The sequence below is a fragment of the Stigmatopora argus genome, chromosome 14 (genome assembly GCF_051989625.1).
Source record: "Stigmatopora argus isolate UIUO_Sarg chromosome 14, RoL_Sarg_1.0, whole genome shotgun sequence".
Lineage (NCBI taxonomy): Eukaryota > Metazoa > Chordata > Actinopteri > Syngnathiformes > Syngnathidae > Stigmatopora > Stigmatopora argus.
In genome coordinates, this window is record NC_135400.1 from 2,126,234 (window position 1) to 2,145,312 (window position 19,079).

General features: G+C 40.7%; 1 protein-coding gene across 1 annotated transcript in view; it reads right to left on the reverse strand.

Annotated features, from left to right (window-relative positions):
* Positions 1-1,774: 1,774 nt before the first annotated feature.
* LOC144088422 (MAGUK p55 subfamily member 2-like) overlaps positions 1,775-19,079 on the reverse strand; it is a 110,376-nt gene continuing 93,071 nt past the window's right edge. Inside the window, exons 11-13 of the mRNA XM_077618822.1 lie at positions 17,486-17,688; positions 4,726-4,854; positions 1,775-4,257 (exon numbers count right to left, since the gene is read on the reverse strand). Of these exons, the coding sequence (XP_077474948.1) occupies positions 4,081-4,257; positions 4,726-4,854; positions 17,486-17,688 (509 nt within the window). The 3' untranslated portion in view covers positions 1,775-4,080. The remainder of the gene's footprint in view (positions 4,258-4,725; positions 4,855-17,485; positions 17,689-19,079) is intronic.

A 19,079-nucleotide genomic window follows, 5' to 3' on the forward strand; every position in this document is an offset into this window, starting at 1 on the left:
TGAAAATATGCAGAATCACTATACCAAGCTGATCCGCACACTCTCTCAGTAGTCTGGAGCTGAGGCCGTCTGGACCGGTAGCCTTCCTTGCCTCGATCTTCTTGAGCTGTTTTATCACCTGATCGACAGTAATGCAGAGACCGGTGGAAGAGGGGGAGGAAGAGGAGGAGGAGAACGAGGGGGGTGCGTTGCTTCTGGTCTGGTGGGTCAGGGGAGTGGGGGCAGGACTGAATCTGTTAAAGAACTGATTCAGTTCATTGGCCCACTCCCTGCCGCCAGACTCCGGGTCTCTCTCGCTGTTGCCTCCATGGCCCGAAATAGTCCTCAAGCTCCTCCAGACCTCTTTGGTGTTGCCTCTCTGGAGTTGGTTCTCCAGCTTCCTCCTGTAGATGGTCTTACCCTTCCTTATCTCTCTCTTCAGCTCCTTCTGGACCCAAGAGTGAGTTTCTCGCCGTTGACCTCTCTTTATAATACTGTGCCTGGACAGAGCGAAGGTAGTAGCAAAGTACCGTATTTATTCGAGTATAACACGCACACGTGTATAACGCGAACCCCTACTAAACTAAACGGACTAAAAATTGGTATAAATATTTTTTTTCACTTTTTCTCAGCTCACACCAAGGATGGCTCCGGTACTGGTAACTGGCAAATGCTGAACACATGTCGCCATGACAAAACATTTATTCACAACATATGGTACGGAAACACTGGTAAAATAAACTATTGGTATGAACACAATTCTTAAATGGAATTTACAATTTTAATTCCTTAAAGTCTAATTCATCATCATAATATTTAAAAAATGTTCAAAGTCTGATTCACCATCATCAGATTTACCAAATAATTGATTCCATTCTTCTTGAGTTATTTTTTCCAAATGTGAGCACCGGCCAATAGAATGGGCTCTCGCGCTCCATCTGGCGGACAAAGACAGGTTTTAAGTCTCCTTATTTAAGGGCTGCCGAGTCACTGGGATTCGTGTATAACGCAAATTTTGCGCATTATACTCGAATAAATATGGTAGCATAAACAGGTCGGTGAACGTGGCGTGAAGGTACAAGGTGCGTGGGCATAATCATGGTCCTAGGGCAAAAACGAGAAGTCAAAGATCAGGCAAGATGAACAAGGAGGTAGTGCGAGAAAGTACTTAAAAGTGAACTAATGAAGACGATCCTGCGACGTGGCCAAGCTCTCGGTGGCTTAAGTAGGTCTGTGATGGTGATGAGCCACACCTGGCCTTGCTTGACCCATCTGGTGCTGGACCTGTGATTTGGTGACAGGTGCATCCACCCATCTGTCTAGCCCTGGGCCTGACAGTCTCCCTGTCCCCTGTGATTGGCTGGCAACCAATTCATTGTGTACTCAACCTGCTGCCCCCCAGTCCTCTCCTGATTCTTGTGAGGATAGGTGGTACAGTCTTCCCTCGATTATCGCGACTTCACTTATCGCGAATTCACTTCTTCGTGATTTTTTTCTGCTATTAATTATTATTATTATTTTAATTCATAAAAATGTGAAAATCCACGCTAAAAATCACAAGCGGAAGCCACTCCCGTCTTCTGCTTGCTACTAAGACTCAGCAATGAAGGGAAAACAAAGGTAGTTATAATGGGGATGGCCCTACTTCGCAATTTTTCGATTATCGCGACCATGTCTGGTCAACATTAACCGTGGTATTCGAAGGATTACTGTATAGAAGATGAAAGAATACATTGAAGTGAAACGGCTGATGTAACTGAAAATATGACAGTTAACATGAGTCTTGAAAAACAAATACATAAATTAATTTATTGGGGAAAAATAGAACGGCTGCCAGTAGCTGCATATCTTAATATCAAAGTAGATATTAAGTAAGGCAGCAACTTTATCGTTCACATGCTCTAATACAGGGGTCGGGAACCCAGAGAGAGCCATGAACAATTCATATTTTAAAATCAAGTTCCTTGAAAGCCATATTCAGAATTTAACAGTAAAAATACATGAAAATGTGTGCACTTTTAACACTGCTAAATTAGAAAAAGTCTCAAAATTATTTTAACAACATTGGTACGCTGATGCTAATCAATGAGTATCAAAGAGAGTATGCATGGAGAAGGGAGACTAATGAAAAAAATGTTGTGGCCTGACAACGCAATGGCCTTATTGGTGCATTGTGGACCATATGCACCCATCAAAATAGCCATATACAGTGGGGCAAATAAGTATTTAGCCAACCACCAATTGTGCAAGTTATCCTACTTGTAAAGATTAGAGAGGTTGTAAAGATTAGAGAGGCCTATAGTTGTCAACATGGGTAAACCTCAACCATGAGAGTCAGAATGTGGAAAAAAAAACTCGAAATCACATTGTTTGATTTTTAAAGAATTTGTTTGCAAATCATGGTGGAAAATAAGTATTTGGTCAATACCAAAAGTCCATCTCAATACTTTGTTATGTACCCTTTGTTGGCAATAACGGAGGCCAAATGTTTCCTGTAACTCTTCAGTTGATTTCTTTACACCAAGCGTTTTACCTATTGCAGATTTAGTCTTCCCAGCCTGGTGCAGGTCTACATTTTTGTCTCTGGTGTCCTTCGACAGCTCTTTGGTCTTGGCCATAGTGGAGATTGGAGTGTGAGACTGAGGTTGTGGACAGGTGTCTTTTATACCAATAATGAGTTAAAACAAATGCTATTAAGACAGGTAACGAATGGAGACCTCGTTAGACCTCGTTAGAAGAAGTTAGAACTCTTTGACAGCCAGAAATCTCGCTTGTTTGTAGGTGACCAAATACTTATTTTCCACTCTAATTTGGAAATAAATTCTTAAAAAATCAAACAGTGTCATTTTCTGTTTGTTTTCCACATTCTGTCTCTCATGGTTGAGGTTTACCCATGTTGACAATTACTGGCCTCTCTAATCTTTTCAAGTAGGAGAACTTGCACAATTGGTGGTTGACTAAATACTTATTTGCCCCACTGTATGGCTCACAAGCCATAGGTCCGCTACCCCTTCTTTAATATAAGATACACAGACGCTCCCCTACTTACGAACGAGTTAGGTTCCGAGCGATTGTTCATAAGTTGAATTTGTTTGTAAGTTGCTCAGTGCTATGTTTTGTATTATAATTTATGTTTAAGGCCTATATAAGTATATTGAAGGTTTATATAAGTGCATTTGTATGTTTAAGGCTTGTATAAGTAACACGCATTGGTTTGTACTGAAAAAAACATTTAATAACATGTAGAGAATACATACAGTACTGTATACATACATTAGAGAGAGAGAGAGATTTACTAGAAACTGACCGAAAGAAGCTATCTAATGACGATTGCAGTTTTCTTTTTTTCATCATAAATGATGCAGTAGCACTGTATGGCATCATTCAATTGATTTGCAAACTTTGTGCAACGTCCAATATTTGGGTCCTGCTGCTCGATCTCTATGTTTATAAATGGTACTGACGGTCGAACGATTGAAGTTGTATTCACGTGCAACGCTCACCACTTTCTGACGCGCATCAAGCTTCGTTATTATTGCCACTCATTTCAAATGAAATGGCTTGCCTCTTCCTTGCACCTCCCTCAATAGAAGCCTTTCGCTTTTCACCAACCATATTGAATAATGGATGCACGAGATATTTAATGATACAAATGAAAAAGGTTTTTTGCGCACTGGAGATACGTTCACGCACTTCCGCATTGCAACGAACTGGGCAGAGGAAGGTAGATGCTGGGTGAGCTGAGCTGTCACAGCGCCAGGCGTCAGTATTAGCGGCGGAAAGAAGCACGACTTGGAAAAAGGCGCGCAATACAAAATTGAACTTACGAATATTTTTCGACATAAACGCAATTTGCAGACATGTTCGTATGTACCGTTGTTCGTAACTCGAATGTTCGTAAGTAGGGGAGCATCTGTACACACGCAGTGTACAGTATACAGGTTGGCAAATTTAGTAATTAATGAATTAAAATACAAAGTATTGGTATACAAAGCAACTAATACCTGGTGATGAATGACTATGAAGCAACATTTTTTACAGTGCCCTTTTTTCTTTAACAGAGCCTCCGTTCTTTCTTTTCTGTACCACATTTGTTTTGTTTTAGAAAACCCAGGTCACAGGAACCCATTGGTGGTTTTTAGATACCGTTTCCAGCGCAGCTTTGACTTTGAAGTAGGTCTCTTCCAGGTTGTTGTTTGTGATGGTTAAGTCAAAGTAATGACCAAAAGCTGCTTCGATTTTATCGCTCTCTTCACACGTTCTCTGTAAATCCTCATCCTGTCATTGAAAACACAGAATAAAAATGTATCTATACATTAAGGTGGCACCCCTACGACTCTACTAAGGATAAGCGGAACAGAAAATGATCGAATAATTATACTGTAATTTAAGGACTAAACGTCGTCCTAGCCAAAAATGCTAAATGAAAGGGAAAAAAAGCATATATGAGTCACAATTGAGAATAAGTCACATTTTCGGGGAATTTATTTGATAAAATTATAAACAAAAAACTGACATGTCATAGAAAATATTCATATTATCAGAACAATAAGCACAAACTTGATACATGTCTGTGAAGCCTTCTAGAAGTCTTATTCCATGCAATCATGGACCTCCAATGAGTATGTGCATGCACTAGTGACAATAGCTAGTAGCTAGCTAAAGTACCAATCTTGTTACCTAATTGATTAATAACTAAAAGTAATTTTCTATCAAAGTCTATAAATGCACAGAAAATATTCTTACCGAAAGTACCTTTGTGGAAACCCCGGCCTCTACAGCAGAGTTATTCATTGCCTTGAGGGCATCCAAGTCTGGCGACTGAAGGAACACCACATATGGCAAGAATTCAGATGTTCTCAGCACTTTGAGAGACTACAAGAGATGGACATATCAACAATCCATAACTATACAAACAGAAAAATCATTTCATCCATCAGAGTTTCAAAATTGAGTTTTAATGTAGTTCAGACTTGGGATGACCCAATGCTGACTTTTTGACTTTCGATCCAATTTTTTCAAGATATCTTTTGCCTATATCGACCCATCACCGCTTCGATGCCAGAATTTTTCATCTAGTAAAAATAAAGCAAAAATATTGTATGTAGTATAGTCTAAATATTAAAGTGAGCCCTGTGGTAACTCCTGTATGACCAGGGCTCACTTTAAATAAGAATTGAAATTTAAAAAAAAACGATTTTAGTCCATGTTGTTACCATCATTAGTTCATAAAGGGAAATTGACCAACTCAGCAGACATGTTTGCGTCGAAAATATCAATGGTACTGAAAATACACGCTACGACTGGATCGATCCCAGCTTGTGACAAAATCAGATACTGTCCAATACTCCAAAAATATCTGTATTGGGTCCTGATATCAATACTGAGAATCAAATCGGGATATGGCTAGTTTAGACTAAAGATTTAACAAAAACTGTGAAAACAGCCACAGGATGTTGTGTGTCATCGATCCATATATTTGTTCGGAGGAGGAGCAGGAAAACATCCTGCTGTTATAGTTCATACAGGTGTTGTTGGGGTAATTCTGGGATGTTACTATGTGTTCATTTGGAATTAATAGGTAATGAAGCTATAATTTAAATAGTGCCATACTGTTTGGACTGAGTGCACTTTCCCCCAGTCTTCCTGTTCAGGGCCAGTCAATTGTTTTCATAACTATGAAATTAATGGAATAAAGCCGAAAGGAAATTTATGTGCAAATGTATAATATAGGGGGGAATGTTGGAGTAATCATTATTATAAATGTGTTTGCAATGAATATAAAGCCTTATAATATACATGCTTACTATATTAATCAATATATTTGCTTATTAGGAATAGTAATGCTCATCCTAAATGTTTAACTATATTAAACAATATATATATGTGTTGATTGCTTTTATGTTAGAGTTAGAATTAATATGTGCTTTCAACGAAGACAAACGCTTACTACAAGGTCACTCTCCAAGACAGCTAGAGCTACAAGTTCGCAATGACTTAACGATACACTGAGTCCTTGCTCCGAGGACTGATTACTGGAAGATACGCCTCAACCCTTTCCCCAGATACAAGTTCGCAATGAAGATCTGTGAAGGATGCTTAAATTGTTGTTGATTCAGCGGATGGCTATCAATCAACTCGCATATTGTTTTTCCTTTGTGACGCTTGATATGGAATTGTTTTGTTTCTTGCTTACGCAATTGGATCGATTACTCGCATAATGTTTTAATTTGTGACGCTAGGTTGACGCTAGGTTTGCTTGATTATGGAATTGTTTTGTTTCTTGCTTACGCAATTGGAATCGATAACCTTGTAATTGTTTTGATTTGAGGCCTTAAATGGGCAGGACATAATACCACTCGTTAGAATAATCTTGACCGGACGAGCGGGGGGATGTATTCTCTTCTTGCAAGAATTAAATGGTGATGTGACTACAGATGCCTTTTTTATTAAAAGCTGAATTGGAAATACCTAAGGATAAACATACAATTGGATGAACCTAACAGGTGTCATATCTTGAGATATCTGCCCTAACAGATGTTTAAGTTAACGCCCACTGAGAACATTTACATACTGGAGTCAGATAATCCGAGGGTGTCTTTTTCCCAAATAAACCGGTCAGAAGTGACCGCCGACACCAATTTATGTCTTGTCTGCATTTGTCCAAAAATCTTTCAGAAAATTAATGAGCACTAACAATAATAAAATAATGTCCAAGAAAAAATATTAAATAATTCCGAATTATCTGTCATGTTTCTTTTATTGCTTTCCCCCTAGTTGCGCTGCTTCCAGATTCAGCTATAATCTTACATATTTACATATACTATATGTTCATTAACATGAACATGTATATGTTCATTAACATGTATTGTCCCGTTATTAAATAAATCAAACTCAAACTCATTGTGTTTTCATATTTAAGCCTTTAACCAATCACAATTTAGTCATTATTTGTTGCCAGGAGCAGAAATCTACCCAGAGGCCTTCATAAGAAGTTCTGCAAACCTGTCCCATAGAATAGGTGTTGGTAAGATAGTTGCTTTAACCAATCAGAATTAGAATTGGCGACAGTAAGGCCTTCTAGAAGGCGTACGGAAATGTCAGCGTTTTTACACCCTATGATATGTCAGTGAGAGTGTACAAGCCAGCGTTAGCAAACAGCATCTGTGTCGAGCTGCACAAGCAAATACAGTCGTACCTCTACTTACAAAAATTAATTGGTTCCAGAATTTTTTTCATAACTTGAAAATGTCCTAAGTAGAGCAGTACTTTATATGTAAATTCACTCATTTGTTCCACGGTCCTCAGACAACTACTACCTAAACCAGGGGTCTCAAACTTGCGGCCCGCGGGCCAACTGCGGCCCTCGGGACGATAATTTGCGGCCCCCGTCTTAATGTGAAAGATGAATGTTCGTGCGGCCCGCAAAATTGATATGAATGACACTTGTGTTCGGAGCAATGTTCCCTCTAAGCTGCGCGTGTGCGCAATTGCGCACTACTCTCGTCTTCTCTGCGCAGTAGCAATCATATGGCGCGCAGTAAAAAAAAAATCGATTTTTTTTTTTTTTTAATTTTTTTTTTTTTTTTTTTTTTTTACCCCTTTCCCCATGATGGCGCCGTTTAAGTGGCAGCCAGTGGCAGTAGCTCTGTCCACTCATGTTTTACGTGTTTTACAGCATGTTTTACATGAAAAATGAGAGGGAACATTGACATGCACCTGCTTGTGGCAGGTGTGATACTGGTGTGCCCATAGCGAGCAATGATGATGTCGTGACCGGATGATTCGCCTAAAGACGTTTCGCCGACGGACGTTTGACAGACGGACAGGTCGTACTAGTATTTGTTAGTTTAATGATTAAATACAAATACTAGTATTTGTATTTAATCATTAAACGCAGTTTTCAGCTGGATTTGACCGAATTTGAGAGCATTTTGAGCCGTTTGGCGTATGGACGTCTATAGACGTTTTTTTGCCTCCATCGCGATATCATCCAGTATTTGTATTTAATCATTAAATGCTGTTTTAGGATGGATTTGACCCGTTTGCTGTCATTTTACGGCTCGGTTCTGCTACATCTGCCTGCCCAAGAGTGCTTATTCCCGGACTGCCATGCCCGCCCAAGAGTGCTTATTCCCGGGCTGCCATTGATGGTAGACGAACATTGATTTTTACTATAATTTGGACAACACCGGCGGCGGGCCGGATTAAAAATCCTAACGCGGGCCGAGGTTGAAAAACTTGTACACACACGATCCGGCGGGGCGAGCGTTCGAATCCCGTTTCGGCGAAACCTCCGTTCGGCCGAATGAACGTTCGGTGGAACGTCCATTCGGCGACCTGCCCGTCTGTCAAACGTCCGTCGGCGAAACGTCTTTAGGCGAATCATCCGAGTACCGATGATGTCGCTCACACTGGTACTCAGTGCGCTCAGGGAGGTTGTCTTTCTGCTCAGACCAACAAAAAATTAGAGGGAACTTTGGTTCGGAGCTGAATGAACCAATCACGGTGAGGTATACGGCTCTGGAGGGCGGGACATCGGCCGGGCTGTCCAGTGCCTCGCTCACTCACTCATTCATTCCTCCAATCAGCTGGGCGGAGGAGAAGCCGTGAGGCCGATCACTCCGCTCGGCGCGCACACTCCTCCGCTGCTCTCAGCATAGAACTGAATGAGGCGCTATGATCCGTGATCCAGCCTGTGTCAGTGTCTGTAGCCATCTCCGCGATTGAAACGGAGAGCGAAAGTGCACATGCGCCACAAACCCGCGCGACTGAATGTGAAAGATCAACCCGAGACTCATTCCAAGTGGAAAAACATATTACAGAGCCCCAGAGATGTCTCTTTCAAAGCCTGCCGTGAAGAGAAAGGTCGGTGATGAGCACAGACAGTTTCAAGAAAAGTGGGGAGTGCAATATTTCTTTGTTGAACACAGGGGCACCCCGACGTGTCTCATTTACACTGAAAAAGTTGCGGTGCACAAGGAATACAATTTGAAACGTAATTGTACTATGAGACATGCTGAGGAGTACTAAAAATACCAGGGAGATGAGAGAGCCAACCAGGTTGCCAGTCTTAAAACACGTCTTCTGAGGCAACAGGATTTCTTCAAGAAGGCTACCAAAGACAGTAATGCAGCAGTCAAAGCTAGCTACGCCGTTTGTGAGTTGATTGATCCTGTGCTAAGTGATCCCAAATGGCTCATGGACTTGGCTTTTCTTGTTGATATCACACATGAGCTTAATGTACTGAACAAGAAGCTACAAGGCCAGGGGCAACTTGTCAGTGCTGCCTATGACAACGTGAGAGCATTCTGCACTAAACTTGTGTTATGGAAAGCCCAGCTCTCTCAGACAAACCTTTGCCATTTCCCAGCATGCAAGGCTCTCGTGGATGCAGGCACACCATTCAGTGGTGAGAAGTATGTTGAGGCCATTTCGAAGCTACAGGAGGAATTTGATCACAGATTTGCAGACTTCAAGACACACAAAGCCACATTTCAAATTTTTGCGGACCCCTTCTCCTTTGATGTGCAAGATGCCCCTCCTGAGCTTCAAATGGAGCTCATTGACCTGCAGTGCAACTCTGCACTCAAAGCCAAGTTCAGGGAGGTGAGTGGAGAAGCAGACAAGCTTGGGCAATTTTTGAGAGAGTTGACCCCCAGCTTCCCTGAACTTTCCCGAAGGTTCAAGCGGACCATGTGCCTTTTTGGGAGCACATACTTGTGTGAGAAGCTCTTCTCCACCTTGAACTTCAATAAGTCCAAGTACAGGTCCAGACTTACTGATGAGCATCTTCAAGCTCTACTGAGGGTCTCCACTGCTTCCTCCCTCAAGCCAAATGTGACTCAGCTATGTGAGAAGAAGCGCTGCCAGGTCTCTAGCAGCAAGGAGTAGGCAAGAGAAGCCGTGTTCAGAATATTTCATATTCAATGTTCCATTCAAGTTCAGAAAGTTAAAGGTTAAAGAGCTGTTAATACAGACATTTGAAATGGAATAAAAATAATTCATTTTCTCTACTTAGGCAGCCAGTGTATATCTCTCATTATTATTATTTTATTTTTGTATTACTGATTGATAGATTTTTTATTCATCTTTAAGTTAATTTATCTAATTCATTATTTTTTGTAAAAAAATAAAGATATTTGATAACGTTGGAATGTTTTATCAGCGCTTTTCTTGTGGAAATCCTGATGCGGCCCAGTCTCACCCAGACTTGGCCTCTAGCGGCCCCCAGGTAAATTGAGTTTGAGACCCCTGACCTAAACCCTTTAAAATTGGTCAGTGTCCCAATTTTGTATGACAGATGTGAGAAAACACAAGAATTAGAGAAAATTATAAGAAAATGATTTATTAATGTCTTAAAATTCAGGGGTCCTGGGTTCAAATTCAGGTCATGTCTATCTGTGTGGAGTTTGCATGTTCTTGCCGGGCCTGTGTGGGTTTCCTCCGGGTACTCCGGTTTCCTCCCACATTCCAAAAACATGCTTGGTAGGCTGATTGGACACTCTAAATTGCCCCTAGGTATGAGTGTGAGTGTGCATGGTTGTCGTTCTCCTTGTGCCCTGCGATCGGCTGGCCACCGATTCAGGGTGTCCCCTGCCTCTGGCCCGGAGTGAGCTGGGATAGGCTCCAGCACCCCCCGCGACCCTAATAAGGATAAAGCGGTTCAGAAAATGAGATGAGAATGTCTTAAAATATAACGGTATGCAACAGAGAGATTGGACACAACCACTGTCCTGTCTTGTTTTGTGTGGATGTGTGTGTTTGCTTTTTGCCTCTTGTCAAGGGAAGCCCCGAGAGTCCGGGACACAAGAGGCGAAAACACACACACACATCCACCCAAAACCCTAACAAGACATGAAAACCACACGAACACATGAACACACGTCTTATAAAAGCAAATTTAATAATTCAAACAACAAAATTAACAACATTAATCAACAACAAACATTAACGTTTTATGATTTCTTTTGAATTTAATATTTCACCCATTATATTAGTCGCTACTGGCTCTTACCTGTTTGGATTTGGATTTCACTTACCCTTCTGCCGTGCTGGTTGACGGACGTTTTGAAAAAAAAACTTTCCAAAGGAGATTGACTTTGACAACTTTTAATAATGTTTCTATAATGCTATTGCATTATAGAAACATTATTAATAATAATGTTTCTATCATGCTATTGCATGATAGAAACATTATTAAAAGTTGTCAAAGTCAATATTTTCTTTTTCTGGATGTGTTATTTTTTTCTACGAAGACAGAATGTTCGTGAAATTTCTCCAGCATTTCTTTGATTTTTGCTGTTGCAATGCTCGCTGCTTCCTCCTTGTCTGCCTTCTCGTTTTATTCCCCCGTATTGTCGAGTGTTCCATTACTCTAGAGTTTGTTTTTATGCCCCTCGACCAATTCGTCATTGTTCTCCACGCTGACCACTTCTTTTCATGCCCAATGGTAATTTTCTTGAGAGACATGATGATAAAAACAGAAGCAGCTGCTTTATCCACACTTGGAAAAACTCAACAAAAAAACACCGTCAGAACTCTGGGGCGACGGTCAAAAGTACATAAGAGAGAATCTTGAAAGATTGATAATGGTTGTTGTGAGACAGCCAATGACAGCCCAGCATAGTGCAGTGAGGTTCTAAAGTGAGAATAGAAGCATCTGCGACAATATTTTCAAAATAAAATAACGGATAAGGAAATGCATTTACTTTTTGGGGGATTTCACAACATGGGTCTTTTTCGTATCTCGGGGCATTCATTTGCATATAAAAAGCTTTCGTAACCTGAAAATTTCGTACCTAGAGGCATTCGTAAGTAGAGGTATGACTGTATATATTGTTATGTTGATTTCATAGCTGTTTTGTCAACCCTAAATGGCTGAAAGAGAAAAGAAATGGATTTGGTTTCAGGTTTACTGTTAAAACGGTTTTCAAGAAACACTTTTCAAGAGAAGCTAAAATAAGCTCTGAAACCGCAAGTCTGTCACAACCGGGAAAAGGATTCGTGCACCACTTTCAGTCCACTAGCTACGAAAAGGCATCCCTGGCTCACAGGCTCCGAGGAACACAGCAATTTTTATTGCTGGGAAGTGCTTGTTATTTGCCACAGGTCGACATGGTGTTTGCAGAAATACTGGATTTGTACATCTGACTTTCCTAACCAAAGCAGCAACATGTCACCAAAGCACTGCCGGACACTTACAAGCAATGGTGCTCTCCAAAACTTTAGGGGAAACCGGAGTGTATCTACAGCTGAGCGAGTTATTTCGCAGGGGAATGGAGATCCATAAGGTAAAAAAAACAAGGGAAATCTCAATTAAACTGTGGAGACAAAAAATTCTGATAATCACATTCTTTCAATGCTTTAAAATAATGTGGTAGGTCATTTACCTATCATTTTGTTTGCAATCAGGAAGTCTGTGGAATTTACGATTTTTTTTTTTTTACATAACTAATTCGATTACCTGGGCAGGGGGTCCGCCAAGGAAAAATAGGTAAGGGTTAGGGAAGAAATGGTTCCTTGTTCCTTACTGTTGAGATAGGCAAAGGAAGATCGCACTTTTTGTTCTCAACTCATCTCCTTTTTTAGTAAGGCTTGCGACATGCGTACATGCCTCGTTCATATGGATATAGTTTCAAGTGTCTTGGGAGCGGGCCCTCACACCAATCCAGAGGCCAACGAAGGGTGGTTGTGTTGTTTATTCGTTCATTTTCTGAACCACTTATCTTCACAAGGGTTATGGGTGGAAAGAGGACGTTGACGATTTGGTCGAGGAGCACCAAAACAAACTCTCAATGGAGCAGGAGTAATTGCAACGCTTGGCCATACATGAGGAATTCAACGGGAAGGTGGCTGAGGAGGAAGCAGCCACCACTCGAACAGCACAAATAAAAAAAACGGGGGAGAAATGACAACTTTACGACTTCTTGGTAAAAACATCCTGAAAAAGTTTTCACGAGTCGTGCGATCACCCACTTTGACGACGTTTGTCTTGTGCATTTTAAAAACATTGTTAAAAGTAATCAAAGGCAAATGTCTTTAAATTGATATTTCTCAAAACGTCTGTCACCAAGCACCGCCGAAGGGGAACTTAAATCCAATCAGGCATGAAGCAGTGGCGATAAATAAAATGGGTCAAAAATTAGTACAATTATCAAGAAGTGTATTCATGAAATATCAAAGTTACAGGCATATGAGTACTATAATGTATTAATATCTAAATATAATCTGTAAATTTAAAAAAATGTAAATACTTTAAGTACTGGACTCATAATGATAATAGTTCCTCTCCACTTGATTTAAATAATTTTAAAAAATGGTTATTGGAGGTTTATCCAAGCCCTCTTCATTAGATTCGAGAGACATTTTTCTTGTACAAATATTGCTGTTGTTGTTGTCTTGACACTGTCAAGACGATTGTTAAATTCAATGGCTGCGGCCACGTATCATCACTCTCCTTCTGAGTGGCACCATGCAGTTTGTTGACGTCCTTTCATCATGCCAGATTCATGGCCATATTTACAGCGTAAATCCATCATAATGCTGGTTCATTTTTATATTCCTCGGAGTCGGAGGCGAGGTGTCTTAGTCCACACGAGAATTTGCGGTTCCGCAACTCGGTAGATGCAAGCTTCGGGCGGCGAACAACGGCATGTGCGTGGCACAGCAACCTGCAGCACAGCAATCTGGGCGGAGAGACCAGCTGCTGCATCTCGGACCTCTTCACCTCACGAGAATGTATTTTTATTTATTCCCAGCATACAGATCGCCACAAGCGAGCATCTCCACAGAGGAAGTGCGTTAATTTCCCATGTCTCACCTTTAACCACACGACGGATCCCATTAAGATCAACAAGATTCCTACCAGCTAAATTATGTACAAAAGAATGCCACAGTGTAGATTCATTTATGCCGCAATGGCGTGCTAAGCCTTTAGCATCTCAAGGAATGTCAATATTTAGGATGCATTTTCAACGGCGACTAGAAAAAAAAATGTCTTTTTGCACAAGTGATGTGCAAGATGCAAAATTCACTCGCAACAAAACAGGAAATGGCAAGACGTCAAATTGCCTTAAAATTTTACAATTTTACAATTTCTCACGTATAAGCCACCCCTGATTCACAATTTTCACCTCCATATTCACAGTTTTAATAGGGAGTACAAATGTGTTACTTCGAAGGGAAAAATCTTAAGAAAAATCATCGCACGTGTTATTTCTAAGCTATTGTATAAATTAAAAGCAAATTATTAGGGTCAACATCAAAAGGAAGTCTTTTTTTGTAAATGCCAAATATCAAATTATTAAATTTGAAAGAAGAACTAAGTCTATCTTGATGAGAACCTGATGCTTTTTTAATGACAGAAATTACAATTTTCTTATCAGAAATTTAAGATGTGACGGCCAAATTGCTTCTAATGTCGAAATATCTCGATTTTTTTCCGATGCTTCATATTACTGCAATCGTTGTTACTTACGAACAAGAAATTAAAAAAAAATCAAAGTGGAATTTTGTTTTGTTTCATAATCACAAATGTACAATAATTTTCTTTCTCTGTTCCGAAAGGGTGTTGCAAATGTACAATCATTTCCTTTCAAAAAAGAAGTCACATAAGCACAACCAGGAAGTTAGTCCGTAGCAGTATAGTGTTCACCAAGTCTCTGGGTGCAATAATAGCATGAGATACACATTACGCAGGTATCAAGGCTGGTATTTTAATGATCGATCGCAAGACCTTCGATCAGCCATAACAACTATTGGGATGTGCTTACATGGTAAAAGGTAGGAACATATCTATCAAGGCTACTCGCGTCTGGCCAGTCAAAGCATATTTACTTAGGTAAGACGGCTGCGCCCTAGGTGAGATGGCAACGCCCTGAGCGAGCAGTGACAGGCACAGGTGAGTTTTTTCAAGTTAGATGCAAGATACATTTTTTTTCTTGAATTTCATTCACAAACGTCAAAATAAATTTAGTTTGGCGTTTTATCAGTTTATCCTTTCTCTATTTTGAAATAAATGCCCTTATTGGTCGCATTGTCTTGCGTTATGGCGTTTCATCTTTGTCACCTTGCAGTTTCATGCATGTCGTCTGATTATGCGCATATAAGGCGTACCCTCGATTCAGTCACTTGATATGATAATCAGCGTGCCCATTCTCCCTCTGTTGCAGGGGTGTCCAACTCATTTCACATCGCGGGCCACATACAACCACTAGGTAGATGTTGTCATGGGTCGGACCAATAAAAGTATAGCATACCTAGCTCTAAATAAACAAAATATCATTTCATCCTTTGTTTTGGTGTAAAGAAGCACAAGAACATTTTCAGATTTGAAATTTAACTTAAAATTTATTGAACACTTACAAAACCTTTCACAAAATTGCACAAACTTTAACAAGTCACTGGTGTTGAAAATTGTAGTAATGTACTTTACGATTAAATTAGACTTATAAAGAAAGACTAGGATGGCCTGGCGTCTGAGTGGTTAGCGCGCTGGCCTCACAGCTCTGGCGTCCTGGGTTCAAATCCAGGTCGGTCCACCTGTGTGGAGTTTGCATGTTCTCCCCGGGCTTGCGTGGGTTTTCTCCAGGTATTCTGGGTTCCTGCCACATTCTAAGGACATGCATGATAGGCTGATTGGACACTAAATTGCCTCTAGGTACGAGTGTGAGTGTGAATGCTTGTTTGTCTCCTTGTGCTCTGCAATTGGCTGGCCACCAATTCAGGGTGTCCCTCGCCTCGTGCCCAAAGGCAGCTGGGATATGCTCCAGCACCCCCCGCAACCCTAGTGATGATAAAGGGGTTTAGAAAATGAAAAAAAATCCATTACATTCAGACTGTTCGTGTTCAGTAATATCAACAAAAATGCAAGGTCCTGTAACCATTCTTGGGATTGTAACTGTGACACCGGTTTTCCTTTTTTCTCCATGAACTGTCCGATTTCCTCTGGTAGTTCAAAGAAATGCCTCATCACAGTGCCTCGGCTTAACCATCTCACTTCAGTGTAGTATGGCAGGCTGCGTGTAATCTTGCTGTCGCTGAGAAGCATGTCAAACTGACGATGGTTTTAGACCTCTGGATCGGATGAAATTTATAGTGCGAACAACCACCTCTATGACGTGCTCTAATTTCAACGATTTACAACAGAATGTCTTCGGGTGCAAAATACAGTGAAATGTCCAGAAAAAATCTCCTCCATTAAGGGCTTGTTTTTCTCTCTGAACTTTGTCACGACACCTGATTTCTTTCTGATCATTGATGGTATGCCGTCTCTAGCCATGCTGACAGCGAGGGACCGGTCCACTCCAACTCTGTCCAGTGCAGCAACGACAGACCCGAAAATATCCTCGGCTGTTGTGGTGTCCATCATAGGCACCAAATCAACAAACTCTTCAGTAACAGTCAATGTCTCATCAACTTCATGAATAAATACGGCCAGTTGAGCCACGTCCGTGATGTCATTGCTCGTATTAATTCCAGCGGAAAATGCAATAAATGACATGAATCTGTTTCAAATGGCTGTCTAAATCTGGCGATAGTTCCGAAATCCTCTCTGCTATAATGTTCCTCGTCAGGCTAAAATTGGCGAAAGCTTGTCGAGTTCAGCCGCCTTCATCATGCATCTTTTAACAAAGTCACCGTCGGAATCCGGCTTTGATGCTAATGCTATTTCACTGGCAATTAGGTTGCTGGCTTTTACCACAGCTTCACTGACTTCTCGGCTCCTGGTGAAAGTTGACTGCTGTTTCCTTAGACCCGCCAGCAAATTGTTGACCTTATCTGTTCTCAGTTGTCCATGTGAGCTGTCATATTTTGCCCTGTGGTGAGTCTCGTAGTGGTGCCGAATATTATATTCCCTACATACTGAAACTTGTTGCAACACACCAAGCACAGAGGTTTACCGTGCGTTTCTGTAAATAAATAGGACATGGTCAATTTTTCTTGGAAAATTCTACTCTTCTCTACTCTACTTTTCTCTTTTTTGAATACGCCATTTTTGCTCATGAGGGTGTAGCGGGCAGGTAGAGAACAGGGTAGAAACGTCATAACAAGCAGCAGATGGCGCAAAACAATTGCACTTAATTTAAAAAATTTAATCCATCCTTTTATACATTTTTTCACTTTCAAATTTACCTGTGGGCCTGATCAAACCTTGTTGTGGGCCGGTTCCAGCCCGTGGGCCATATGTTTGACACCATTGCTCTATTGTATATTCCTTCTTTGGCGCTGAAAGAAGTGGTACCCTGACTTCTGCCATTTTTTACTGCCATTTTTCACTGCCATTTTTCATCTGTCTTTCAGTTGCGAGTTTCAGCGTAGATTTAGACATTTCTTACTTTTTTATACCTCAGAAAAAATCCACAATATAGTGAAGCCTGTGAAAGTTGAAGCCGCAAAGTGAAGAAGGATCACAGTATAAGCTTTGCTCCTGAAAGCCTTATTTAGTCTAAACAAAGAGGTACCAGGGAGCTTCGTACAACTCGTCGTATCAATTTGTGTGTACCTGAGGGTGGGTATCCAGAATGCAAATTCTTCCTGCTTCCACAACCTCATGTATGGATTCAGTCTTGATACCATACAAATTGCCGTCATATTCTCCATATTCAAGATAGAATCCATTTTTTATGTCAGATTCCATCTTGCTCCTGCTTGTAAAAGCATACATCCGGCTCTCGAATTCTCCTTTTTTTGGCTTTCTGGAGGTATCTGTATAAAAACACACAACACGCTGCAGAATGTCTAGACATTTCCACCACGTTTTTTTTTCTTACAGATATAAAGACACTCAGTCAGACACAAAGACACACATAGACAGTTGGCTTGGGGTGGATGGGAATTGCTACCTATGCTTCTTTACTTTGGATGATGGCCAGTGTGTGAAGGATATATCATAATTTCACACATATTAAGTATACAGTATATATAGGTAAAGCATTGTTTTAATCTATAGATGTGTATTTGCTGTCATTTATTACAATTCTTTTGTCGTACAACCAGTTACTGTCATTGTCACTTTTTTTGGTTTGTACGCCGGCAAAAGTTCGCTTCCTCCCCTGTTCCATGATCAACTTTAACCACTGCATAATGACAATGACCTCCGTGCACGCAGCAGTATTCAAGTAGAAAAAATAATTTTATAACAGGAAAGTCAAAGCAAAAGCTTTCCTCCTGACGGAAATATACTTTTTCGTGCACACAATATTTTATGTTTGCATAGTTTTTAAAAGGCATGGTGAAAGTGGTTAGTACTTCTGCCTCACAGTTCTGAGATCAAGGGTTGAAGCCAAGGCTGCAGCCTTTCTGTGTGGAGTTTACATGTTTTCCATGTCACCCGGTACTCTGGTTTCCTCCAAAATCCCAAAAAACAAGCATGGTAAGCTGATTGAATACTCTAAAATTATCCATTCGTATGAAAGTGCACATGAATTGTTGTTTTGTCTCATTGTGCCCAACAAGTGGCTGGCTTTTCACCTTCTGGTCGTAACTGGCTGGAATGGGTTCCAGCACCCCCGCGATGTTCAAGAAGATAAGTCGAAATTGAATGAATGAATGAATTAAAATAGTTGTGAAATAGCAAAGCTTGGTGTCATTAAGGTGAAAATTGTAGTCTGTGTCTCCGTGAAGAGTTAGCCACCACATGCATTGCCAACAAGGAATCAGAGCTAATTCGTTTCAGGCAGCTTCATATTAATGGGAAATAACAAGACAGGGCAGGAACAAAAGACCAACTAAAACTAGCTTTAAAAATGACATTCTGGGCACTTTTATCGCAAACTGTTGCGAAAACTAGGTAAAATGGCATCCAAACATGAAATGTGAGGTAAGAAGAGAAACCTCAGTGCCAGATTGTGTTAATAATCTACCATGTTTATGTTTCTTCACTCAGATCTATTTAACATTAATCCCATAGGTGTAAAATAAACTTGCTAAGACAGGGGTGGGCAAACTGGTCCTCGAGGTCCGCTGTGGGTGTAGGTTATTGTTACAACTGATCCAGCACAGACAACAAATGAGATTTCTGCAGAAAACAAGAAGCACCTGACTGCAACCCACTGATTGCACTTGTAGGACACCAGATTGGTGAAAAGGATCCCTCT